Below are 26894 nucleotides of genomic sequence, written 5' to 3'. Positions count from 1 at the left end.
CAACAGAGCCTGCGCTTCATTACGAAAGGAGAACCTTACTGGTGACATTGGTTTGCAAACTTTGAAGAGAAAGGAGAACCTTACTAGTGACATCGGTTTGCAAACTTTGAAGAGACAGTCTCTGGTATGTGTGGAAGGTGCCCTTTCTTTGAAGAGGGGAAGGATGTGTTGGGTTTTATGCCTCACAGAGCCAACATCATACATAGTCAGCAGGTTTGGGGAAAAAATTAATGTATTTATGGAGACAAGAGCATACACTATGGGTAAACGTGTATGTAACATACAGCCCATGTTCACTTTGGGGTGGGGTTTATTATTAAAATGAGGTGAAACTTGGCACTTTACATCAAAAGGTGAACTACTGGACACAGTTTGTGGACAGCCTTAAGCTAGCTGAAACTGGCTTAAGGTTTGCAGTTCTCTATCAAAAAAGAATGTTTAGCAGGCCAGTCCTCTGTCCACTTAGAGTTATAGTGGTGTGGATGTAAATCAGAGCTAGGAGGGGTCTGATAATCTGCCTGATGGCTCCTATTGTTAGGGAGTTTGGCAAGAGGGTGTTTTTCTCGTAGCTGTAGGAATTTAGGGAGTTGCCAAGCCAGCTCCCCTGAACGCTCAACCCGACCCATAGGTAGCTGTTGTTTCCTGAACTTTAGGGTCCATCTTAGTTGACAAAGAGGCATCTAGGTTGGTTTCTCAGATCACACACCTAATCGCTCTTGAGCCTCACTTTCCCCACCTGAGAAACAGGATGAGAATAGTGCCTACCTCATAAAGTTGTTGTGAGACTTCACAGAGTTAATACCTGGAAAGGGCTTTAAGCCGTGCCTCCGGAAATGAGTGAGCACTCTGGAAGTTATCATTAGTTCTCATTGCTTGCTTTTTGATTGTTGCTAAAAACAGAGGCTGTATTTTGTATGTGTCTGTACCCCATACTCTTGGGGCCTACCAGGTGTGTAAAGAAAGTTTGATATCTGAATGAAGTAATGGAATGAGAGAAGAAACAAGCTCATTCTGACCATTCCTCCAAGGTTCAGTTCCACTTTGTGCCACCCCCACCCACTCTCCCAGCTGCTGGAGGTTGGAGGTAGGCAGTCCCAGGCTGATCCTGACACTCGGCCCAGACGGTGGGCCTCCTGGATTTGGGGAAGCTGCCCATCCCATACCAGAGCTCGGAGCACCCGAACTATCAGGCCAGTGATAAGATGCCCAACTCTCTTGCCTGCAGCTGAAGTAGTCAGGTAAATAAGGGGGCCCCTGAGCTTGAGGTCTCAGCCTGTGCCACAGGGCATCTCTCACTTCCCCAGAGGAAGCTGACAGAACTAAAAGCACGGGGCTAGGTCAGAGGATGCTGCAGAGGGGCTGGTTTAGGGAGGACCCTCTTTCTTCTTTTTCTCCCATCACCACCATTCACCCACTCACTCAGTTATCACTCACTGAGCACCTACTATGTGCACACCTTGTTCCAAGCACAGGCATAGAGGTGATTTAGACAGTCAACATCCTATAGGAGCTCCCACAACAGGAGGGAAGCCGGGCCAAAAAGGAGGCAATTACTACTCAGGGCCTTCAAGAGCACCTACCCCGGCCCAAGGAGGGTAGTGGAAAATCAGGGAAGGCTTCCTGTGAGTGGCGACCACTTTTTCCATTCCTGGTCCTTCTTCTCAGGAGCCCCCATTAAGAAAACAACATTTGAAGGTCGTAGATGTCATTGTAAAGCAGCCCTCAATTCCCATACACTCAGCTGCAATTGTTCTCAGCTAAAGACACCATGGAACCAACGGCAGTAGCAGCTGCATGGCAAACCCTTCCTGTCACTTTAGGATGATGTGCTTTATAAGCAGATTTGGACACGCTTGCCAGATGCCAACAGAGGCACTGGCAGAGGGACTGTGTTCCTGGATCAGCTGTGAGTTGGAGCCACTGACTTTCCTCTCAGAATCCTCCTCCTAGTGCTTATGGCAGGACAAGAAAGCCTGGCCTGACTGCTGGGGAAACTTCTTTTTATTCCCGTTAAATGGGCTTTTTACTTCCCCCTCAGGCCCTGTGTTCCAGCCTTCAGACCCGCTTTGCAGTTCCTTGAGTATGCCATGCTCTCTCATGAGCCCCTGACCCTCCTTCTTGTTTTGAGCCTCCTTAATATCCCTTTATCCTTCAAACTTCAGTTCAGGGGTCACCTCCTTCAGGAAGTCTTCCTTGACTTCCTTCTCTAAGGTTCATTAAAAGTAACTCTTGCTTCCTGAGCTATCGAACTTATCACAGTACATATCAGCAGTTTACTTGTGGCTTACTCCTAATTGGAACTGTGACCCTTGAGTGGACAGGGACTTTTATTTCTACAGCCCCAATACCTAGCAGGAAATCCAGCCAACTATAAGTGCTCAATACATGTTTGTGGTTGGAATGAATGAGCAAATGAACAGAATGTTTGGAGGCCATTCAAAAGATCAGGAGGGAGGGGAGGTCCTTATAGTTCCCAAATGCTATCCAAGTAGCAGAGTGGTGAGGCCCATGGACCCTGGAGTCAGACTGCCTGGGTCTAAATTCAGGTTCTGTCATTTACTAGCTGTGCAACTCTGGACAAGTTACCTGCCCTACTGAAAACCCTCAGTTTCTTCATCTGAAAAAAATGGGGATAATAAAACTGCATGCCCCATAGAGTTATTATGAGAATTAAATGAGACAATGCCTGTAAAACACTTAGCAGCAAGCCTGGTGTACAACGAGCTCTGATTAAGAGTTACTTATAATGTTATTATCAGTGGGTTGTCCCACCTCAAATAATTGGCTCATTTTCTCCTTAACTCGATAGCATTCAAATCCCAACCAATTTTTACTTCTCTTCCCTTTTGAGGAAACATTTTTGTAATTGTGCATTTGAGTTAGCTGATGGTGTGTGGGTTGGATACTTTAGGATGGGGGAAGAGACATTAAGTCTCACACTGGGATTTAAGGGAGAATTTTGCAAATGCAGGGATAAAACGACAACTAAGCTGAAAGTGAACCAGCATGACTGTGCTCCCTAGTCCATCGGAAGTAGGTTAAATGAGTGTCCTAAATCTCTCAGCCTGGTAATAACACCGTGTAAGCACGAGCCTTCTCTCCACCTGCGTGTCCCTCGGTCCCCCGGGGGTGGTAACAACAGCACACAAGCACAGCCATTGGTCACAACCTTCTCCCAAAGAGAAAGTGACAAACTTGCATCTAAAAATGAAACCAAGGTTCTGGGGAGAGAGAAAGGGAAGAGAGAGGATGGCTGGGGGAAGAAAGCCTCTTTACAGAGGAAAGAGAGGTTACTTGTTGCCATAGTCAATTTTGGACGTGACTTTCTGCTTCAGTTCCTTCAGCTCGTCCTTGGGCAAGGTTCCTGAGAGAAGCTGGGACCTCCACTCCATCAGATCGTACATCATGGACTGCACCTGCAGAAAACGCTCCTTTTTGCTGGCCTAGGAGACAAGAAACAACCCGTAATCGCCTGCGTTAAGGGGCCTGACCATCTATTTGGCAGGCTGTGCCAAAGTCAGGCGAGTGTGGTCAAGGGCCGTGGCCTGAGGCTCTCTCCCAGCCCTACCCACTACAAAGTGATTAGGTGGGGGTCCTAGTCGTTGAAATATTTATTCCCCGTGGGTCACAGGGATTTCCCAAAAGCAAAAATAAAAAGCTCAATCACTTCTTGGTTAAGGAATGAGTGATTTCTGACTTTATCCAAAAAGATATTTATTGAACAGGAATGCTACGAACATCTGCCCTAATGGAGGTCCCAAAGCTCAGGCCCTTTGAGGCTGGGAGCCAGGGCCATTTCTCTGATGATAAAGGACTGCTTCTAGGGCAGCATTCCCCAAAGTGTGGCATGTGTACCACCTATGGAAAGCAAGATGGCTCTTCGTGGTACAAAGATACAAGGTCAAACAACATGGACCCCTAGGGTGATTCTCTTCCACTCTGTTTCCTTCCTTCTGTGTAAGGGAAAGAGAAAGCTGCAGTTTTATAGTAATATGTCTCTAACACCTCCCACACATTGTTAATGTCTTTTTTAACAAAGAGAGAGAAAAGGTCTTGGACTCAGAGCTTTTGACAGGTACAATAGCAAGTATGTTCCAGAGGCTGAGACGGGAGGATCGCTTGAGCCCAGGAGTTTAGAACTCCAGTGAGCTATGATGGCCCCACTGCACTCCGGCCTGGGTGACAGAGCGAGACCCTGTCTCCAAAATTTTTTTTAATAAAAATAATGTTATCTTGTTTTCATTGTATTTAGTTGAATAACGTTCTTCTAATTGTGCCAAGTACTTTTGTCTTTCCATTTGGGGAAGTGAAGGTGGTATAATAAAAAAATATATTATACATATATATACACACACACATATATATACTTGGTCTTTGTCCTTGGTTCTTGAAGCAGTGCTCCTAAAACTCTTGCAATATCCAGAGTGATAAGAATATATTTTCTTATTCCTAACAATAGCCTTTCAATGATACCTGAGTTTATGCTAATGAGGTGACTCTAGGAGGGCCCCTAGATAGCTTCAGGATGAGGGGCTGGTTGCAGAGGAACCAACCAGGAACCCAACCCCCAACCACATGACTACAGGGCTGGAACTTAACAGCCCCATTCCCCTCCACCTGCCCCACCCCAACCTCTGGGAGGGGAGGGAGACTGAGGATTGAGCTCAAGCACCAATAGCCAATAATTTAATCAATTATGCCTGTGTAATGAAACTCTGATTAAAACTCTTGGTGAATAATGTTTGAGTGGCTTCCCAGAAGGTGAACACATCAATGTGCTGGGAGGGTGGTGCGTCGAGAGAGGACATGGAAGCTCTGTGGCCCTCTAAGCCTTGCCCTGTGTCTGTCTTCCACGAGGCTGTTCTTGAATTACATCATTTATAATAAAACCGTAATCATATGTATAGCACTTTCCTGAGTTCTCTGAGTTGTTCTAACAAATTATGAAACCTGAAGTGGGAAAAGGGAGTGCCCAGGCAGGGAGGGGTAGTGAGAATCCCTGAATTTATAGCCAAGTCCAACAGAACTTCAGGTAGCCTGGGCACCCAGGACTTGTGACTGGCATCTAAAGTGAGGGCTATCTTGTGGGATTGAGGCTTTAAACAATGGAGTCTGGCGCTAACCCTGGGTAGTCAGAGTTGAACTGAATTGTGGGGCATCTAGTTGGAGACGGGGAATCGAGAACTGCTGGAATGATGCAGCATGCTATCTCATTCTTTATGTCTATAGATTCAAGTTTACTGAAAAGAGATCCAATGCAGGTGTTAAGTAAATGTTACACAGGTTGTATGCAGATATGGCAAGAATCAGGAATGTGATACTGAAGTACTAGATGTTTAAGGACCTCCTGACTAGAGCAAATGGACTTACTATTCAAAGATTTCCTAAGGGAAAATGCCAAGCTTCAATGGTACATGTCATTGTGATGTTTTAAAACAGCTAATGGGCTGGGCACAGTGGCTCATGCCTGTAATCTCAGCACTTTGGGAGGCCGAGGTGGGTGGAACACCTGAGGTCAGGAATTCAAGGCCAGCCTGACCAACATGGTGAAACCGTATCTCTACTAAAAATACTCCATCTTAAAAAAAAAAAAAAGAAAAAGAAAAAAGGTCGAGAGTAGTGGAGATGAACAAAAAATTGCTTTAGCCAAAGGATGCTATTTGCCCCCTAAACTTTTCTAAAGCAAATAATTTGAGTGTGCCAATTATGTCTTCATAATGGACATTATGAAATGTCCACATGGGAGTCAACATTTAAGACCATGAAAGGTAAGTCTACAAATCCTGTGCATTCACCAGCATGTGTGCACGGTGCCATAATAAGCATGCAGTAAGCCTTGGTTGACATTTTCACTCTCAGCTTAATGGTTTGCTTAGCTAATTGCTTTCATTAGGAGCTTGAGAGCATCAAAGGAGGATTTAAAATTAGATTTGCTTCCAAACAGGGAAAACAAATGCAAAAATATGTTCTTTGTTTTTCCAGAGTCAAAACTTCTTCATAGATCTGAGGACAATAGCCATTGGTTAATTAAAGTATAAGAACAGTATTTCTCAAGGTGTTATCAGCAGACTAGCAAATCAAATCCGAGTTTACTAAAAATGCAGATTATTAAACCCCTTGGGAGGAAGCTTTATTTTTAACAGTTCTCAAGGTGATTCTTATGCATGCTCAACTTTGACAACTTCTGTACTAAACACCTAAGGTTCACAGCAGACACCACTGATTATGGTTCTGTCACTAGCTAGCTCTGTGACTTTGAGAAAGTCCCTGATCCTCTCTAGGCCTTGATGTCCTCATATGTTAACAGTGTGCGCTCTGCTATGTCACCAAAGCCACCTCCACCTGCCTGACTCAATGCTAAACTGAAAACTGGAACCAAACTGAAGACTGCAAGAAGCTTCCATCTCAGGGAGCAATTCTGAGTCTCACCACATAGAGTTGTTTCCAGATGCTTCCCCATTCCCAAAGTGTCGTTGTCACTTCTTGTGCCAGAGGAATTTCTGCAGGGATGATGTTCTCAGTATTTCTATTTAAGGTGGGAGAAAAAGTGGTGTGAAATTGAGACCCAGGTGCTGACCAGATAAAACACGAACAAATTTGCATTAAGCTGCAGCTGCGAAGAGGGCCCTTCCTGACATTAGACTAAAATGCCTCCAATAGCCACACCAATTACGTTATGCAAATACAAGGGACTTGCTTTGTTATGTCCTCCTTTGCTAGGTTGGGCTCATTATTTAGGATTAATCTACTTTAATACAGTTCTAAGGTAGCCGCCAGCAAAAAGTTTGATTCCCCAAACTAATACCCCCTCAGAGTCAGATCTGAACATGAATCAACTTGGATCAGATCTCCCATTGAGGGAGAGAAAGGAGATCCACAAATACACACAGGCACAAGGAAGATAAGCTGAGCACCCCTCAGATCTGCCAAGTCAGATTCTCAAAATAAACAGGACAGAGATATCCATGAGCCACTGGAGGGTCAAGTGTGGTGAAGAATGGCAAATACCTTCTTTTCTCAACTGTCACTTCCTTGATGTGGATAAATGACTTAGGAAAAATGCCCTGTTGGAAACAAAACAAAATGAAATAAAAAGATATATCACCGCAGAAATGAATGACCCTAGGTCTCTATAATTTTTTTCCAAAAGCTACTGGTTTATAAAATCCTCAGACTTTAAAGGAATAAACCCAGAGCCAGATAGAGCAGGGGCTGGATTCTAAATCTACTTATTTAGATCTGGCTTTCCCTCCAGTTCTCCATCAGTTGCTCCAGATCCCACAATAACCCTAGGTCTCACAATAGCCCTAGATCCCAAGGGATGCTCCAACCCATTATGGCCACTCATCCTACAGGTGGGCTATAAGACAGTATCATTTGAAAGACAACCGAAACCACTCACTGACTTTAAGCAAGACCAGGAGCTCTGCTTCTCCCGTCACCTGCCCAATTCCGGAAAGCAGTCACCCTTCACGGTCAGGAACAACCGGAAGGTCAGAAATAACTGGTCCTGAAGCAACAACGTTCCTAGGTGCATTTGGGCTAGTTTGATTTGAGACCTATTCTGCCTGCATTTATTCCATTGTTCTTTGAGAAAGCAGAGTAGGGGCATCCCTCCCAACACAGCATGTCAGAGAAGAAGGAAGAAGCTTCTATCATTTCCTTGCTCCATACATTTGGCTCAGTTAACAAGGTAAGTTTATCAATTACTTGGAAATACCTTCCTTCATAAATGCAACCAATGTACATACCGGGGACATCTGGTCACTGTGCTAGATGCTGTGAGAGAAAATGAGGCAAGCAAAGCAAGCATCTGCTCGCATGGAGACGACAGTGAAACATGAGGTTAGAACAAGAGAACCCCTCGAAGGTAGAAACCAGGCCTGTTCTTTCTGTGTTGACCTGGATGTACAGATGAGGAGATGACTGAATGTCGCAAACAACTCTAAAGGAAGGCAGTAGAATAAATTTCAAATTTATCAAGGCACAACCCCCCAGAGACTCGAGGGAGGGATAAATCAAGTGAGTGGCATTTAGGGAAATGTTGCAGGGAGAAGATGGCACCAGAGATGAACCTTAAAGAGTGAGGGAAACGGGAGGGAGCTGAGGCACAGCAAGTGCCAAGGCACAGAGGTCAGAGAGCACAGGGCACAGGAGGGAGGGTTGGGTTCCCTTTGCTGAGGAACAATGGTGGGAGAGACCTGCTCAGATGGGCTAGTAGGGCCATATGAAGACATCCAGTACTGACCCAAATAAAAACCAGGTGACCTTACCTGTAACATTTTGTGCTTTATGAGGTATCCCCTATACCAGTCTGCAAAGAGAAAACAAAGAAACAGGTCCCTCATTTATTACAAGTTTGTTGTTTTTCTGTTTTGTTTTGTTTTTAACTAGTAAAACTACTGCAAATTGCTTTAGACCTTGGGTAGAGATCAAACTCTGGAAGCTCATAGTCTTTGAAATCTGTTGAATTGGTTGCCACATCTCAAAATACATCTAAAAGTAAACTTCATATAAAGGTGCTCCTGATTTTGAAAAATCAGGAGCTCTAGTTGTGCTGGCCAGTGCTCCCAACCAGCTGGGAGGAGAAGAGCAGCAGGGCCCTCCAGACAGAGCATCTGCCTCCAGTCCACCAGCCTCAATGCAGTCCCTCCCTCGTGTCCATTGCCTTCCTGGGCCCTGTGATCATCTGCATGTTTTCAATTCCTGCCTTCAGGATATAGAAATGCTCCTGGATTTGGGCAAACATCCTAAAATAACACTGACAGTTCTAACAGCAGCAAATGGTGTCTAAAATGTGATTTACAAAAGTTAGTCATTACAAAACAGGTACGTTTAGGGACAGATAAAGGGACAGGGATTTTAAAAGATCTTGCCTTTGCGGGAATATTAAAAAATGTTTCAATGAACAGAAATCCAAATTACACACAGTCAGACAAAATACGCCCGGGTACAGCAAGTCCTGATGACCGTAATGAGTCCACTGGCCTTTGAAATGATTTGAACACAGCCAAGGAGTGGCATTTGTCATCTCTGTAAATAAAACGTGTCTGTCGGGAGCCTCATTAGCAGACCCTCATTACTGGGCTGACAGATTGTTGATGAAATATGTTCCCAACAGACATACAAGCAAGCCCCAAAACAAACAACTTAAAATGCAAAGTCACCCTTCATAGTCATGAGTCAGCCTGACGGCCAGGTCCTAAAGGAAACTCTAAAGCAACAGGCGGCCATGAGTGACAGAAAGTGAGAGGAAGGAGAAAAAGACAAAGGAAGGAGAGAGGAAAAACAGAAAGGAAGAAAGGGAGGTTAGAAAGAGAATCTCAGGTGGGAAATAAAAATACCATTCTAAGCACTCTTTGCATATTAAGCCCTTCAATATTTGTAACAACCGTATGAGGTATGAACTGTTATTATCCTTTTTTACAAATGAGTGGCCTACCTGAGGCACAGAGAAGTTAAGTGACTTTCCAAGGATCACACAGCTAGTAGAGGTTGCAGTGTCAGGTTTTGAACATAAGCAACGATCACGCTATGCTTCCTATATTATGAGGGAATGATTTGATGGTTACCTAATATTAATATTTCCAGCTTCTCAGTGTCTGAATCTCCAAAACTAAATCTCCACTAAGTTACTTTCCACCTGAATACTTTCAGTGATGGAAGATGTTCTGCTTCATGAAGCATCACATTCTATTTTCCGTAGCCTATGATTATTTGTCAACAACTATTGAAAAATAATCCATAATTAACAATACTGCTTATACTTTCTAAGTGCTTCCTATGTGCTGGTAACTCTGTTGACATTTTTTTGTTTTGTTTTGTCAAATTATAAATTAATCTTTACAACAATCCTATTACGGCTTCAGTTCTGCAAATGAAAATAGACAGGCACAGAGATTAAGCAGCTTGCTGATGGTCACACAGTCAGTGGGTGATGCAGCTGAGATTTACACTCAAGCAACACCCTGCTGCACTGTGATACAACAGCCTCCTTTATTTGCCCCTTTTCACCAACTAGATAGAAATGCAATTTTGTTATATTATTATTACCTGTCTTTCACTGGTCAACTGCAACATGCAAAGCTGTATGCTAAATGTTGTACAGGCATTCTCTCATTTAATCCTCAGAGCAACACTGTGAGCTAAGTATTATCATTCCCATTGTGTAGATGAGAAAACTGATATTCAAGTAAATTGATGGGCTGGGCCAAGATCATACAACCGAGGTTCAAACTCAAGCTTATATGACTTTGAAGCCAATCCTTAAAGCTGGTTGGTCACATTGTCTCCCATGTGATGGGGTGAGAGTGCAAATACAGCTAAAGTCATCTGGTAGCAGTGACTTGAACCCACATGATGGCCAAGTCCACTAAAATCCACCAAAAAATAGAAAAACAATCGAGGGACTAATAGATGGTCCCTATACAAAGCTCATGTCCACATCTGCATCTCTGTGACAGGGACTCCATTAGGGTGCCTAGTCTTCCTGGATCCAAGGAGTTTGCCTGCTCTGAACCTCAAAACTCGCTTATGTGTACACATCTTATAGGTTTCCTAATTCTCAGAGTTGCAGCTCACTCCTGACAACAGGATTCTGCTGACACTTACACCCAATATTCTTATTCTGGCTCCCAGGTTCAAGTTCAATCAACATTAATTGTGCACCAACTATATATATTGCACTGGGCTACATGCTTTCAGGGACAAATCCCCAGGGATTCATTGCAAGAAGGCTTTATCTCCACTTGCCGGATGGTGACACTGAGATCAAACAAGTGGGGAAGAAATTCCAACACATTATTCAGCAGAAAAGCAGCCAAACCAGAATCCAAACCCATGCCTAGTGCATCACCTGCATCAGGACTATCCTTATGACTTTTTTCTGGCATTTTCACTTCTGCTAGGTCATTTATCTCTGACCACTGATGTTGGTTCCCTAATATGGTCACCAATCAGCTACATCTGTCTATGCTCCAAGACATGACTGGGCAGATAACAACAGTTGGTACAAAAGAGAAAAATTGCTGGACAATGGACACCATGATCAAAAGCAGGCTCAGTGTAACATGGCATTTACCACGTCCCAGAATCCGCTCCTGCGTTCAACACTCTTTTGAATTCAATAACAACAAGGGTTTTTTGCTAGCCCTTTCCATGAAATAACCACTTTCTTTAACATAAAATTCACCATGCGCATTGCTATGGCCTGAATGTGTCCTTCCAAAATTCATATGTTGCAATTCTGACACCTGATGTGATGGCATTAGGAGGTGGGGTCCTTAGGTCATGAGAATGGAGCTTTTATGAATGGGATTCGTGCCCTTACAGAAGAGTTTGCTCCCTCTCTCTTTGCTCTCTGCCATGTGAGGCCATGACAAGAACTCAGCCATCTACAAACCAAGAAGCAGCCCTCACCAGAAACCAGATCTGTTGGTGCCTAGATCTTCAACTTTCCAGTCTCCGTAAGTATGAGAAATAAATTTCTGTTGTTTAAGCAGTTTATAATATATAGCAGCCCGAACTGACTAGACATGCATTCTGGAGGAAGATGAGAAAAGGAAATATTTGTACAATTCTTTTGGAAAATTGTAAAGTGCCAGTTATTCAGATAATCCTCTCTTTTCACATCTCAAATACCAATATCAAATATATCTAAATTCTCAAATCCTGTAAGAGTCAGGGGAGGCAGGAGATTTAAAATATCCCACACCATCAAAAAAGAATCTGAGGTCTAGAGATCCAGTCCTCCCTATGCCATTTCCAAGCCACAGAGCCTTTGGTCGTGTCACTTAAACCTCAGTGTTTTCATCTGTAGAGTGAGGGAAATAACACCTAGCCCCAGAGGAGTGCTACAAACACTATTTGTTAGACAAGGTTAGAAAGTATATGCATCTGGCAAAAGTACAAAAACTTGGATGGAAAGAAAACATACTGATTTCAGGATAAGTGTTACCTACATATGGACAAAAGAAAAAAGAATAGAGGAGGGGTAAAAAGGGATTTCAATTTCATTCGAAATTTTTGTTTCTTAAAAACAAATGTCTGAAGAAAGTATACACATATGTGTGTGTATATACATATAAACATGTGTATATACATATAAACACACATATATAAGTTCTCTCGCTACCATATTTATATGTAAACATATATAAATATGTTGATATTCATCTGAGTGATGAGTACTTAGGAGTGCTTTTTCTTTCTTGTGTGTTAAAATATATAATAATATTGAGATCAAATGGAAGCTAGTACCTATCACTGGTTGATATGATTTGGCTTTGTGTCCCCACCCAAATCTCATATCAAATTGTAATCCCCTTGTGTCAGAGGAGGGACCTGGTGGGAGGTGATTGGATCATAGGGGTGATTTCCCTCATGCTGTTCTGGTGACAGCGAGTTCTTATGAGATCTGATGGTTTCAAAGTGTGGCACTTCCCCCTTGCTCTTTCTCTTTCCTGCTGCCGTGTAAGATGTACCTGCTTCCCCTTCACCTTCCACCATGATTGTAAGTTTCCTGTGGCCTCCTTAGCCATGCAGAACTGCAAGTTAATTAAACCTCTTTTCTTCATAAATTACCCACTCTCGGGTAGTTCTTTATAACTGTGTGAAAACAGAATAATACAGAAACTTGGTACTGACAGAACTGGGGGACTGCCATAAAATACCTGAAAATCTGGAATCAATTTTAGAACTGGGTAACAGGCAGAGGTTGGAACAGTTTGAAGGGCTCAGAAAAAGATAGGAAGATGTGGGAAAGTCTGGAACTTCCTAGAGACTTGTTGAATGGTTTTGACCAAAATACTGATAGTGATATGGACAATGAAATCCAGGCTGAGGTGGTCTCAGATGGAAATGAGGAACTTCTTAGGAACTGGAGCAAAGGTCACTCTTGCTATGCTTTGGCAAAAGACTGCGGCACTTTGCCCCTGTCCTAGAGATCTGTAGAAATCTGAATTTAAGAGAGATGATTTAGGGTATCTGGCAGATAGCATTCAGGATCTGACCTGGCTGTTTCTAAAAGTATATAATCATATGCACTCACAAAGAGATGGTCTGAAATTGGAAATTATGTTTAAAAGGGAAGCAGAGAGTAAAAGTTTGGAAAATTTGCAGCCTGACCATGTGATAGAAAAGAAAAACCCATTTTCTGTGGAGAAATTCAAGGAAGCTGCAGAAATTTACATAAGTAACAAGGAGCTGAATGTTAACAGCCTAGGTAATGGAGAAAATGTCTCCAGGGCATTTCAGAGATCTTCATATCAGCCCCTCCAATCACAGACCCAGAGGCCTAGGAGGGAAAAATGGCTTTGTGGGCTGGGCCCAGGGCCCTGTTGCTGCTCTGTGCAGCCTCAGGACTTGGCGCCCTGTGTCCCAGGCACTCCACCTCCAGCTATGGCTAAAAGGGGCCAAGGTACAGCTAAAACTGTTGTTTCAGAGGGTGCAGGACCCAAGTTTTAGCAGCTTTCATGTGCTGTTAGGCCTGCAGGTACACGGGAGACAAGAGTTGAACTTTGGGAATCTCTGCTTAGATTTCAGAGGATGTATGGAAATGCCTGGATGTCCACGCAGAAGTCTTCTGCAGGGGCAGAATCTTCATGGAGAACCTCTGCTAGGACAGTGAAGAGGGGAAATGTCGGGTTTGAGTCCCCACACAGAGTCCCCAGCGAGCCACTGCCTAGTGGAGCTGTGAGAAGAAGGTCACCATCCTACAGACCCCAGAATGGTAGATCCACCAACAGCTTGCACTGTGTGCCTAGAAAAGCTGCAGGCACTCAATACCAGCTTGTGAAAGAAGCTGTGGGGGCTGTACCCTGTAAAGCCACAGAGGCAGAGCTGCCCAAGGCCTTGGGGGCCCATCCCTTGCACCAACGTAACCTTGCATAGATGTGAGACATGGAATCAAAGGAGATTTTGGAGCTTTATGATTCAATGGCTGCCCTGCTGGGTTTTGGACTTGCATGGGGCCTGTAGTCCCTTTGTTTTGGCTAATTTCTCCCTTTTGGAATGGGAGAATTTACCCAATGCTTGTATCCCCACTTATCTTGGAAGTAACTGACTTGTTTTTTTGATTTTACCGACTCATATTTGGAAGGAACTTGCCTTGTCTCAGATGAGACTTTGGACTTGGCCTTTTGAGTTAATGCTGGAGTGAGTTAAGACTTTGGGGGACTGTTGGGAAGGCATGATTGATTTTGCAATGTGAGAAGGACATGAGATTTTGGAAGGGCCAGGGGAGGAATGATGTGATTTGGCTCTGTATCTCCACCCACATCTCATCTCAAATTGTAATCCCCATGTGTCAGGGGAGGGACCTGGTGGGAGGTGATTGGATCATAGGGGCAGTTTCCCCCATTCTGTTCTTGTGATAGTGAGTTCTCACAAGATCTGATGGTTTAAAAGTATGGCACTTCCTTTCTTATTCTGTCTGTCTCTCCTGCTGCCATGTAAAACATGTCTTGCTTCCCCTTCATCTTCCACCATGATTTTAAGTTTCCTGAGGCCTCTCCAGCCATGCAGAACTGTGAGTCAATTAAACCTCTTTTCTTCATAAATTACACAGTCTCAGCTATTTCTTTACAGCAGTGTGAAAACAGACTGGTAAAGAGTGTGAATCCTGACTAAAAACCTTCTGCATACCAAAGAAAACAACAAAATGAAACAAAAACATGTGAATTAGGGAAAAAATTGTAAACTATACATCTGATAAGGAGTTAATATCAAAAATTTTATAAAGAACTCATATAACTCAATAGTATAAAAATGAGTACAAAATAAGCAAAGAACCTGAATAGACATTTCTCCAAGGAAGACACACAAATGGCCAACAGATACATGGAAAGGTGCTTGACATCATTAGTTGTTAGAAAAATGAAAATCAAACCAGAATGAGATGTCACCTCACACCTGTGAAAACGGCTATTATCAAAAAGTCAAGAGATAACAAATGTTGGCGAAGGTGTGGAAAAAAGGGAACTCTTTTACACTGTTGGTGAGAATGTAGATTGGTACACTCATTGTTGAAAAAGGTGTGGCAGTTCCCAAAGAAATTAAAAATAAAACTAGCATATGACCCAGCAATCCCTCTTCAAGGCATAGATCCAAAGAAAATGAAGTAACTGCCTTATAAAGATGTCTGTGCTCTCATATTCATTACAGCATTATTCACAATAGCCAAGATATGGAAACAACCCGCATGCTCACCAATGGATGAGTAAAGAAACTGTAATGTACATATACAATGGAATATTATTCAGCCTTTAAAAAGGAGGAGATCTTGCCATTTGTCACAGCATGGATGAACCTGGAAGACATTATGCTAAGTGAAATAAGACAACACAGAAAGTACTGCATTATTTCACTTATATATGGAACCAAAAAAAAGAGTCAAATAAACAGACATAGAGAATGAAACAGTGGTTACCAGGGCAGGGTAGGGGATGGGAGGAATGAAATGGGGAAATATCGATTAGAGGTTACAGGGTAACAGATATGTAGGAAGAACACGTCTAGAGATCTAATGTACAACAAGGCATCTATAGTCAATAAAATTGTACTGTATTTGAGATTTCTGCTAACTGATTAGATTTTAGCTGCTGATGCCACAAAAACAAAAACAAAAAGAAAGGTAACTATGTGAGATGATGGATATGTTAATTTGTTTCACTATCATAACTATCTTACTACCTATGTGTATCTCATAATATCATGTTGTATACCTTAAATATATATAATTTAAAATTTTTTAAAGAGTACGAACTCTGCAATCAAAGTCTGAATTTGATGGAGATCTGCTACTTAACTGTGTGATCATAGACAAATTAATACTTTCCTCTGAGCCTCAGTCCGCTCATCTATAAAATGAGAATAATAGTGCCTCAAACTCAGAGAGTTTGCCCAGTGTCCAAAAGAGTTAGTAGATACCATTCTTTAAAAAAAAATCAATTAATAATAATGCAGAGAAAGTTGGGCACATTTTCTGTTTTATTTTCAGGACATATGGATTTATAATATCATTTCTGTTTTTTCACTAAAGTCGTTTCAACATATTTCCATCACAACAAAGCAAATAGACATGCCTCAAATGAAACATAACGGACGTTTACTGACGTCTTAGCCTCATCCTCATTCAGAAGGGAAGAAAACTTCATATACACACTGCTGATAATGGAGCAGCCTTACTGAAGAAAATGGAGTCCTTTTCAAGTGACCTGTCATTATAGCACACCTGAACAAAAGACTATCACCTTGCAAGGTGGTGCTTTAAAAAGATTCCATGTTAAGTGCTCATAATGTCCTCACTTATACTAAAAGAAAATAATTTGGATGGGTCAAGATCACCCTGAAAAGAGTTATTAGCAAGGAAGCCACTGTGTATGGCTCTGGGTGTACCCTACTCAGTGAGGAGTACATTCAAAATCTCATTGTGCCAAGCTTTTTGCAGCCAAACCAACAATGTGGTAATAAATATGTGTTCACTTAGAAAGCACTCCAGTATTTTCAAATGAGAACAGAAGGTCTCAGAATAGTACACAGAGTATGTAGTTGCATTTCTGGAAAACAGCAACAACAAAAGCAATGCGTTATTTTTTAAAAGCAGAGGATGCTCTATCCATCTCCTCCCTCACTCCTCTGATTTTATTTGTTTATTTATTTATTTATTTTTAGAGACAAAGTCTCACTCTGTTGCCCAGGCTGGAGTGCAGTGGCATGATCATGCCTCACTACAGCCTCGAACTCCTGGGCTCAAGCAATTCTCCCATGACAGCCTTTGGAGGTAGGAAGTTGTTGCCTTAGGAGGGCATGATACAGTTCTTCCACCCCAAAACTACATCCACACACAGTATGAGTGCATTCCAGGAGCTTCACACAAAGATGTCAGGGGCCTCTGGCATCTCAATCCCCAGCTAATTGGCTATTTCTACAGTGGACTGGCTGATCACAGAGGGCTTATCTCAGTAGAGATGAAAGAATTGGAAAGAAGGCAACCCAAACTCCCTCCTTCCCCAGGTCTTGTTCAAACCAGGGAAACAGAAGAAGTAAGTGAGCTGCACAATGGATATATAAGATTGAAGTCTTCCGATGTCATCAAATATCAGGAAAGATGTCAATCAAGTATGACTGGAGGAAGTGACTGGGGGGAAATAAACTAGCACTGCTTTTTTCATGTTTGTCCCTTCTATGAGGAATTCCTATGCTCAGTACACTTACATGTGTTTTCCACATCTAAAACACAGAATGTTTATGCCGCCTCTGGGTAAAAGAGGCAGCATGAGAAATATAATATGGATAATGAAGTCAGCATTTCATGTCTAAGGCTTAGCATGGCGTAGCATGAGTACCATCTTGAACTATGGGAGCTTTTATCATAACAATACATTATCTTTATAATAAAAAGTGAAATTCACCCATGTTTAAACAGTCCAGGTTAGGGTCCTGTTTTCCCTCTTCATCCAGCTGAGTAAATTTAGTACATAGGCAAGGAAGGGCTAGCCTCACCCATTCCAGGCAAAGATTCAGCTTCTGGGCCATGTTGTAAAAACATACATCTGCGAGTTTCGGTAAAGCGCTACATAATGGGGGAGAGGATGGAATTAACAAACACAGAGAACCTTCTATGAGCCAGGCTGGTGCTAGACAGTTTCTTTACTTTTTCTCATTTTATCCTCATAACAAGCCTAGGAGCAAGGTGAAAACAACCCACTTGACAGATGAGAAACCTAAAGCTTACATACCCAAGATGACTCCACTAGTGAGTAGCAGAAGCAGGGAATAACTTTCTGATTCAAAAGCCAGTGCTCTTTTCATTTCTTTACTGGAGGTGGCGGGGAAGATTTTAAAACTATTGAAAGCCCGACAGGGTGGCACGCATCTGTAATCCTAGGTACTTGGAAGGCTGAGGCAGGAGGACTGCTTGGGCCCTGGAGTTGGAGACCAGACTGGGCAACAAAGTGAAACCCCCATCTCAATAATAATAATAATAATAATAATAATAATAATAATAATGCAGTCTTGTAGATTGGAAGCAAATATCCTCAGGTGTTGGCAATGATTAATTATGGGTGGTTGGGATGTAAGTGACTGTTATTTTACTCTTCATGCTTTTTTTGCTTCATTTTTCAGAGATTGAGTCTTGTTAGTCTTGAACTCCTAGGCTCAAGAGATCCTCCTGCTTCAGCCTCCCAAGTAGCTAGAATTATAGGTGCACACCACCATGCCCAGCTTAAAGACTGTATTTTGTTTTGTTTGTTTAAAACTAATATATGCTATTATAAAGAATTTAAACTAAACAGAAAAGTACAAGCATAAAAACGTAAAGAATTATCCTGAATCCCATTACACAGAAAAACACTATTAATATCATTCCAGGCAACTCTTCATTTATTTTTATGTACATAGAATGACAGATAAAAAGATAAAATATGATTTTTAAAACACTCTCATAAAAATGAGCATATAGTGAAGATACTACGTAAATAAAAATTTTATTTAATCTTATTTGTATTTAACAGAAGAAAAAGAAACCAAGTGAAATTGAGGGGCATTTGAACTTCAATTCAATGTTACTTTTATCACTAAAAAGATTTCTTAAAAACTTCTCTAAAATGAAAATTGTTATGAAAAGCATTCAAAGATAGAAGTGTTTTTTTTTAATTCCATGTTTTATTTCCAATTAATATTCATTGACTTTGTTGTCAAAGTGCTGTCATTGAGTTAGCTATTCTCTTCCATTCTCCTCCCAAGTCTCAATTTTATTAGATTTTTAAAAATACTGTCTAGGTTCCCAACAGTAACATTCTTTTTGGTAGCCATAAATATCATGATGTCAGGGGCATCTGGCATTTCATTCCCCGGCTACATGACCATTTGTACGGTGGGCTGGCCAATCATAAGGCTTATTTCAGTAGAGAAGACAAGGAATAGGAAAGAAAAGATCCCAAACTCATTCCTTCCCCAGGTCTTATCTGAACTGGGGAAAGGGAAGAAGTGGGTGAGCAGCACATGGATATGAGATTAAAGTCTTCTGATGTCACCAAATCTCAGGAAAGATGTCAACCAAATATCACTGAAGGAAGTGATTGGGGGAAAAAAAAATCACACTTTTTTTTTATGTTTGTGCCTTCTACAAGAAATTCCTACTGTTTTTAATATCAATTTTTATAAACCGATTCATTTTCACCCAATATTGGCCACTATTTCCTTTATCACAGCTTTTTAATCCTATATTCCTTTATTGTGTGATTCACCTCTCAATTGGCTGGATTTTGTTTTTGAAGTAGTTTTCTATAAGAAGGTTTCACAGGTACACCCATATTCTTTCTACTACACAGTTTTGACTAATTTTTGACTAACATTGTGGTTTTCACATCTTTTATATTTTTGGAGGAACTATTTTTTTCGATCAGAATCACAGACCACACACCCCATCTGCAAAGTGGACAACACCAGACCTGTTCTCAGACCCCCTCCAGCTCCATTTCCTTCTGCCACTCAAGGCACCCCAAGAAGCCTTTGGATCCCCTAAATTCCAGTTTGAAAACTCTGCATAGTCATGAGCGTATGCATGAGAAGTCCTAATAATTTGCATACCAGGAGATATGATATTTCCTCAGATAGCTAGACTCATTCTAGCAGACTTCTGAACACCGTCTTTTCAAAGAATTAATAAATTATTAGCCACTTACCAAATGAATATATCCAGCTTTTTCCAGCAAGATATTGTGACTAATTTACAAAGATACATTAAAATAAGACTAATTGAATTAGAAATGGAAAATCAGAACCAAAGAAAGAATAGAGGTGTCCCAGAGATGAATAAAGGTGTCCCAGAGATGAATAAAGGTGGCTTGAATCCACCAGAGTAGCCTTCGTAAAGGTCAGGGCGCCAGGCCAGGAAAAGGTACTGGCAAGGCTCTGCCTATGGCAGCCTGTGGGGGAGGTTTGCTCCCTCAAGCTTTCTATCCAGGGAAACTGCATACAACAAAGAGAAAAATACTCATCTGGATTTCATAATGTAGGACACAGAAAATAATGACCAAGGCCTTGTTATTGTTTTGGCAGGCATGGGTGGAGGAAAGAATGTGGGCTTGGCCATCAGAAAAGAGCCACTGGGGCCAGGCGCGTTGGCTCGTGCCTGTCATCCCAGCACTCTGGGGGGCCGAGGTGGGCAAATCACTTAGGGCCAGGTGTTCAAGACCAGCCTGGTCAACATGGCAAAACCCCATCTCTATTGAAAATACAAAAATTAGCCAGGCATGGTGGTGCATGCTGGTGATCCCAGCTACTAAGGAGGCTGAGGCACAAGAATTGCTTGAATCTGGGAGGCGGAGGCCGCAGTGAGCCAAGATTGCATCATTGCACTCCAGCTTGGGAGTCAAGAGCAAGACTCTGTCTCAAAAAAAAAAAAAAAAATCCACTGGCTCACTGTGCAACTTTAGATGAGTCATTTCCCATTTCCCTGCCTCCATTTCCTCATCTGCAAATGTGAGGTCTCGTACCTGTTTCTCAGCATTAGCATCCAGTAGCATGAAAGAGGCACTGAGGAGAGTTGCTGCTGTTTTTATTTTCATTCTTTGCCCTTGGTAGTCACCTACAGTTTGCTTGTCTGCCACTGGGCAGAACTAGATTTGTAAAAGATCGGGTTATGCTGTGGGCAGGAAGCAGGGTGCTTGGAATCACAGACCCAGTTCTCTAGGACAGTGTCCCCACCCCTCTCCTCCAGCCTTGTCCACTCCTTGTGTAAAAGGTTTCAACAGGGCCAGAGTGTGAACTTTGCAGGCCCTGGTATCCCCTCATCTACAACCCCAAGTAAAAATAATACTAAAGCATAAAATAAATATAAGGAAGATGAACAAAGTTCTCATCTCCCCCATGACCCCTTTTAAAGTTATCTTGAAATATCAAATTTCAAGTTATTTCCCAAAAAAATGGTTTTCTGTATGTTTTTTTGGTTGTATCTATGTGCACAGGTATGCATATGTGTATATATGTACACACGTATGTTTGTGTGTGTCTGTGTGTGTGTGTATGTGTTTACACAAGCATCCTTGTACAAATCTTCAGACCCAGCTGGGGATTCCATTGCCTAGGAGATTGCATGTGGCTAATCCAGTACTGGAAAGGACACCGCTTGGCCTATGGGTTGTGGTGAGGAGTGACTAGGATCATGTGTTATAAAGAATGTAGCACAGTGTCTATTTTGTGGAAAGGACCAAAGACGGCTACTCCCGCAAGTGACCGCCTTTCCCCACGGAAGGCCTCCTTCACAGTGGCACGTGTGCCTCCTCCCTGACCCTCACTCCCTCCCCAGGTCCTCATCTGATGGATTCACTGGGGGCAGACCAGGCCTGTGTGCTCAATCCACTCTCTTTTCTTCCTCTGCCTTTCTACCCAGACACAGGAAGCCCGTGTTCTGTGCCCTCCATGTAGCAGGAGCTACCAGCAGGCCCAGGCAGGAGGGAACTGTGATGGGCCGACTGGGCCAGTGAGGGGTGGAGCATGCCTGACTGCGGGTAACAGATCAGTAGCTCATTTGGTTCTCATACCCAAGCCATGCTCCCAATATCAAGTTTATCAGTGACATATTGATTTCCAACTGCTTGACTTAGGAGTCCAAGGCCATCAGTCTTTGTGCAAATTTTAAAAAGCACTCCCGACCACCACACTACCACGGGTGGACACAGCCCAGTAGACACCTGGCTTCACAAGGCAATGGCACCTTTGTAGGAGAAAGAAAGAGATACCACCGCACTGCCCAAGACAGGGCTCCCGGCTTGGGGAAGGCAGTGAGCTCCTGCTCCCAAGGCTGGGCGCCTTCATGCAGTAAACAAATTACACGACTGTGTACATCAGCTCCCCTGGAATTAGAGGTGTGATTTATGGGACCCTTCCAAACCCTAATGATGCTTATTTCTCTTTATCATGATATTAATACTAATAAAGAACTGTATCTAGCAAGAGTCACAGGCTGAATAGCCCCATGGCTGAGGCAAATGGAGAACATAACAAATATCGAACCACCCAGTTAGGCTTTCGCTATGAAACATACATTCCTAAAATGAGAAAACATTTCTGTTTAGTACATTCTAATTACTAGCGTTACCAAAACGTTTTTAAACAGACCACATAGTCGCAGGTGCAGAAAGAGGGCTGAGGGGCCTGGGTGTACCATAGGCTTCCACCAGCCAAAGCTCCAGCACCTGGGGCATGGGCCAGCAACTCACCTCCACATGTCTCCTGTATTCGCACCACATCACCAATCTGCAGGGAGAGCTGGGGGGCTCCACTGCCTTGGAAGTTGTATATGGCTGTGAAATAGAAAGAAAGACAGCTAGGTGAGACCTCTGGATCTCTTTAGTCTCTGCTCCTTCCTGCTATCCCTGCCTCAAGTCCATTCCACGCCCATGCAGCCCACCTGGGCTAAACAAAACTGACACACAAACCTATTGCCTGCCACAAGAGTCATTTCAGAGTCAGCCTGGCTCCCAAGACCTTCTGTTAACCAAAGCTCACCTCTCCTCAACACAGGCCCTGCATTCAGCCTGAGTGACAAGGAGGCTGCTGATATTTACTACGGACTGTCCTCTTACTGTACACCAGGCAGTTAAAATGGTACATCGTTTGTTATGCATGTTTTGCTACAATTAAAAAGAAACAACTGCATACTAAGCGCCTGAAGTGTTGTGAGGTGTTATACTAGGTGGGAGAGATGAACTGGTGAGCAGGATGGCAGGAGAGCCAGGCAGCTGTGTCCTCTGAGAACCTGAGCCCCTCCTTCAGCCAGGCCTGGGGTTCAGTTCCAGCTCAGGCACCCCAGGGATCTATGACAAGTTATTATGAGAAAGAAACAAAATCCTAGCACGTGAAGAGCCTACCATGTTGTAATGCTTCATAACCAGTAACCAAATGGTAGAATTAGACAGCCAAGGCCTTGTATTCTAATGGGAGAAGCTGACAGGTTTCCCTGCAAAGACCAGATGGATGGTCTGGGCTCAGGAAGTACAGGTGCTTCGAGAGCACGGGAGATAGCATGCTGGAGCCATGCATGGGGGCCACAGGAGGCTTCCTGGAGACAGGGCCAGCCGAGTTGGGTCCATGCTCCTCCCCTACGGGCACAGACCACTGGGATGACGGAGAGGGCTATGCAAGGGAAGGAACCTGTGTAGGAGATTTACCAGGAGGAAGGCCCCGGTGTGAGCTCCAGTCCCTCATGATGCCCTTGGTCCTGCTGCTGCCCACATGACAGGGAGCAGCTACATCTCCAGACTCCTCCAAACCCACTCTAGCTGGTGACCGCTACAAAACAGACTCATTTTCCCTCTAAATGTGTTTCCCCACTTGTAAAGTGGGCATTATTGTGCCACTCTTACCCACCCCACAAGGTTGGGTGGGGAGCTAAGATAAGAAGATACCGTTGTGAAAAGGTTATTATTCCTAAACAGGAACGAAACACAGGCATGCCCCACTTTTCTGGAAGTGGGTTATCATTGTGGATCCTAATAAGAACTAGTATGTAGCAAGCACTTATATCCCAGACATGATTCTAAGTTCTCCATGTGCATTTACTCATTTAATTCTCACAATAATCGTTGGAAGTGAGAAGTCTTACTATTTCCAAATTTCAGATACAGAAACTCAGGCAGAGAGAGGTTACTTGCCTTGCCCAAGGTCACACAGTGCTGGACCTGGGAGTACAGGCCCATGCTCTTTCCCACTCCTCTACTCTACAGGTCCGCCTCTTCATAATTACCTCCTTTTAACATTGAGGACACGGACCATGGACTGAGCCACTAAGTGACCAGGGTCTAAATGACCAAAGCTGCTCTGTGTCTAACCCCTATGTACAAGCTGGGTGAAATGCTGCTGGGTTCGGTGCAGATTCTTTTGCATCACAGACACCACCTCCAGTCTCTAACTCTCATTCATCTCTGCCTCTTCCCACTTATCTCCTTCCCTCCCTCTTCCATCCTTCCTCCTTCCCCTGGTACTATCTCCCCAGCACGTCTGCCTAAACCACATTAAAAGACCAGAGCGGTTCAGAAGGAACCCCAGTTCTGCCACTCACTACTGTGTTATCTTGGGCAAGTGACTTCACCTCTCTGGGTCTCACTTTCTTACAATGGGGATGTTAACAGTACCTATCTAGCAGGGTTTTTAGGATGCTTAAATGGAGAGGAGCACAGGCTGTCCCCTCTACTCCAAGGTGTCCCCCATATCCCTAACTCCCTTTGTGTGCATTCAGAGAGATGAAGTCTCCATCCTGAAAGATGATAAAGCTTAGGAGTTAAGAGCTAGTTGTCTCTGGAGTCAGACAGATGTGGCTTTTGAGGCCAATTCTGTCCTTTCCTGGCTCTGGTCTCAAGCCTAGGGCTGCAGTGTACAACTGCCCAGGCTGTGGCCTGCACAAGGCCACCCAATCAAGAGAGCAGTGAAGGCTGGCACCCAACCTGTGATCCGCTTGCCAAGGCTTGCACACTGCCCTCACACTGTGCCCACCAGAGGAGGAGTATCTTTTTGTAATCCACAGAAAGGCGCTGTAGGAGCCAGGGACAGGCTGCTTGAGCAAGAGGCTGCATCTCCCTAAGCCTCAGTTCCTCCAACTGTAGAATGCAAGAAATAATGGTCCCTACCTTATTAGGTTCCTGGGAGGCTCAGCTGATATTAATGCCCATACACGACTTGACTTAATGTCCAGCCATAGTAAGTGCTCAGTAAATGGTAGTCACTTTTCTTTTTATTAGCATTATATTATCTCCTGAACAAGGCTCACTCCTTCAGAACTTTGTGTCACTTTTAAATCTACTTTCCTGCAGTTTGCAACCAACGGCTCTGTCGACCAACAGTTAACCAAATTAACCCTGTGTCTAAAAGCAAACCTTGAGAGGGCCCTCGGGGGACGCTGAAGCTTCTCTCCTCCTGCATAAACACAACCTGTTTCTTCATTCCCTCCGCACTTGGCCTGACTTCAACCCCCTTCCCTTTATAGGCTGCTGTCGCCTGGACACACTCCAGTTTGCTGGTGTCCTCACTGGGCAGACTCTGCTCCCTGCTCTTCCAGCCCAAGTGGTCTCCCTGAGGACTTGGCAGTACAACTGGACAGGATGGTGGAAGCAACTGAGGCTTCCAACAGAAGAAAACCATGCACAACGTGCGTTAGTCTCTGGAGCATGAGCAAATCAGGCGTGTCCATCAGATATCTGGAGGTGGGGCAGGACTGTATGTTACTCCCTGACCAGCAACTCCCTGCTTTCCTCGGGAATCTTCCCTCATCCTCTGCCCAGCAATGTCAGGTGAGAAGGTGCCAGTAGATTGGCTTAAGATGTCCTGGGCAGGCCGGGCGTGGTGGCTCAAGCCTGTAATCCCAGCACTTTGGGAGGCCGAGACGGGCGGATCACGAGGTCAGGAGATCGAGACCATCCTGGCTAACACGGTGAAACCCCGTCTCTACTAAAAAATACAAAAAACTAGCCGGGCGCGGTGGCGGGCGCCTGTAGTCCCAGCTACTCGGGAGGCTGAGGCAGGAGAATGGTGTAAACCCGGGAGGCGGAGCTTGCAGTGAGCTGAGATCCGGCCACTGCACTCCAGCCTGGGCGGCAGAGCGAGATTCTGTCTCAAAAAAAAAAAAAAAAAAAAAAAAAAAAAAAAAAAAAAAAAAAAAAAAAGATGTCCTGGGCAGATCTTGAAACTGGGTATTCAAGGTGAAGATGCGTATTCATTCTAAGTACTCACTGGTTACAAAAATTAAAGTAACTGACTTTGGCACTTAATTTATAAATCTATTTCTGCCTTGCATAAGGGCTTCTTAAGGCTCCATTTGAAGAAAAGCAGGCATGACTGACAAAGGAAGTGGCTTTGCCTATGAATACCCAATTCTGTTTAGTCTTCTAGATGACTAACAGGAAGCTCCAAGCCAGAATGCCCCTCTGCTAAGTTTGATGGTTTATCTGTGTCCTTCAGTTTGCTTCTGACCAGTCTAAGATGGGCCTAACCACTCTCAACTTTTGAACAAGGGATGAAAAAGGCAGAAAAACAAGAGGAAGAAATCACAGCTGGGTCCACTCTGCCCCGTGCCTGTCCACAAAAGACAGACAAATCGGGGAAGCCTACCCACAGCCCCTCAGGCCCTTGGCCGTTTCCGCAAATAACTATTCCAGCTTCCCCATTATGCAAGGTCGCCAAGCCCTGGGGAATACTGATACATTCCCTATGAAAGACTCGACCTCTCCTTGTGCCAAAGCACCATATGTAAGAACCAAAGCAGAAACCGGTATCCTGACAAGCCCACCCAGAACAAAGCATTTATGGCCAAGGATCAAAGGGATGTTCCCAAGTACCGAAGCCATCTTGGGTCACTGAATCCAGCAAGGACTCATATTGGAAATCCCAGGTTGGCAAGCCACTGGACTGCTATTTTGAGGCAGATGGAACTTCTAGCAACCCTGGAAATCAAATCTACTGATTAGTTACCAATTCTACCTAAACATATTGAAGTACTCTATTCATCAGGAGTCCAAAGAGAGGGAGCTAAGGTGAAAGTAAACACCATTGTTCTAGCACAGTGGCTGATAAAAACAACTAAAGAAGGGTCTCTGTGCTTTGTGCAATTTTAGGAGATAAGTTCAATGTTTCTCTTTGATTTACATATAAGGAAACTGAGGAAGGGGTTGGTAAACAACTGCTCCACCTAGTAAGACATATAGATAGATCTCAAAGTCTAAATTCTAACTACTGTACACCCTGCTTCCTAAGAAAATGGTAAATATTTAAAGCACATTTTATACGCCAAGTACATACTGCATGGTGTTTTCAACAGATATTCATGTGAACATCTAGTGTATGCTAGATACTGTCCTAAGTACTGCAGACACAGTATGTAGTACCTGCTGTGTTCT

The 26894-nt window shown here is 43.5% G+C and overlaps 1 protein-coding gene across 3 annotated transcripts in view; it reads right to left on the bottom strand.

Moving 5' to 3' along the window:
* DOCK2 (dedicator of cytokinesis 2) overlaps positions 1-26894 on the bottom strand; it is a 436838-nt gene that overhangs the window by 396963 nt on the left and 12981 nt on the right. For all 3 annotated transcript variants that reach the window (XM_028849908.2, XM_028849910.2, XM_077937437.1), the window contains exons 2-6: positions 22227-22310; positions 8274-8314; positions 7009-7064; positions 6430-6526; positions 3295-3443 (exon numbers count right to left, since the gene is read on the bottom strand). In XM_028849908.2, coding sequence (XP_028705741.2) covers positions 3295-3443; positions 6430-6526; positions 7009-7064; positions 8274-8314; positions 22227-22310 — 427 coding nt within the window. The remainder of the gene's footprint in view (positions 1-3294; positions 3444-6429; positions 6527-7008; positions 7065-8273; positions 8315-22226; positions 22311-26894) is intronic.

The sequence above is a fragment of the Macaca mulatta genome, chromosome 6, assembly GCF_049350105.2.
Source record: "Macaca mulatta isolate MMU2019108-1 chromosome 6, T2T-MMU8v2.0, whole genome shotgun sequence".
Taxonomy (NCBI): Eukaryota; Metazoa; Chordata; class Mammalia; order Primates; family Cercopithecidae; genus Macaca; species Macaca mulatta.
This window is presented reverse-complemented; position numbering and strand designations above follow the sequence as displayed.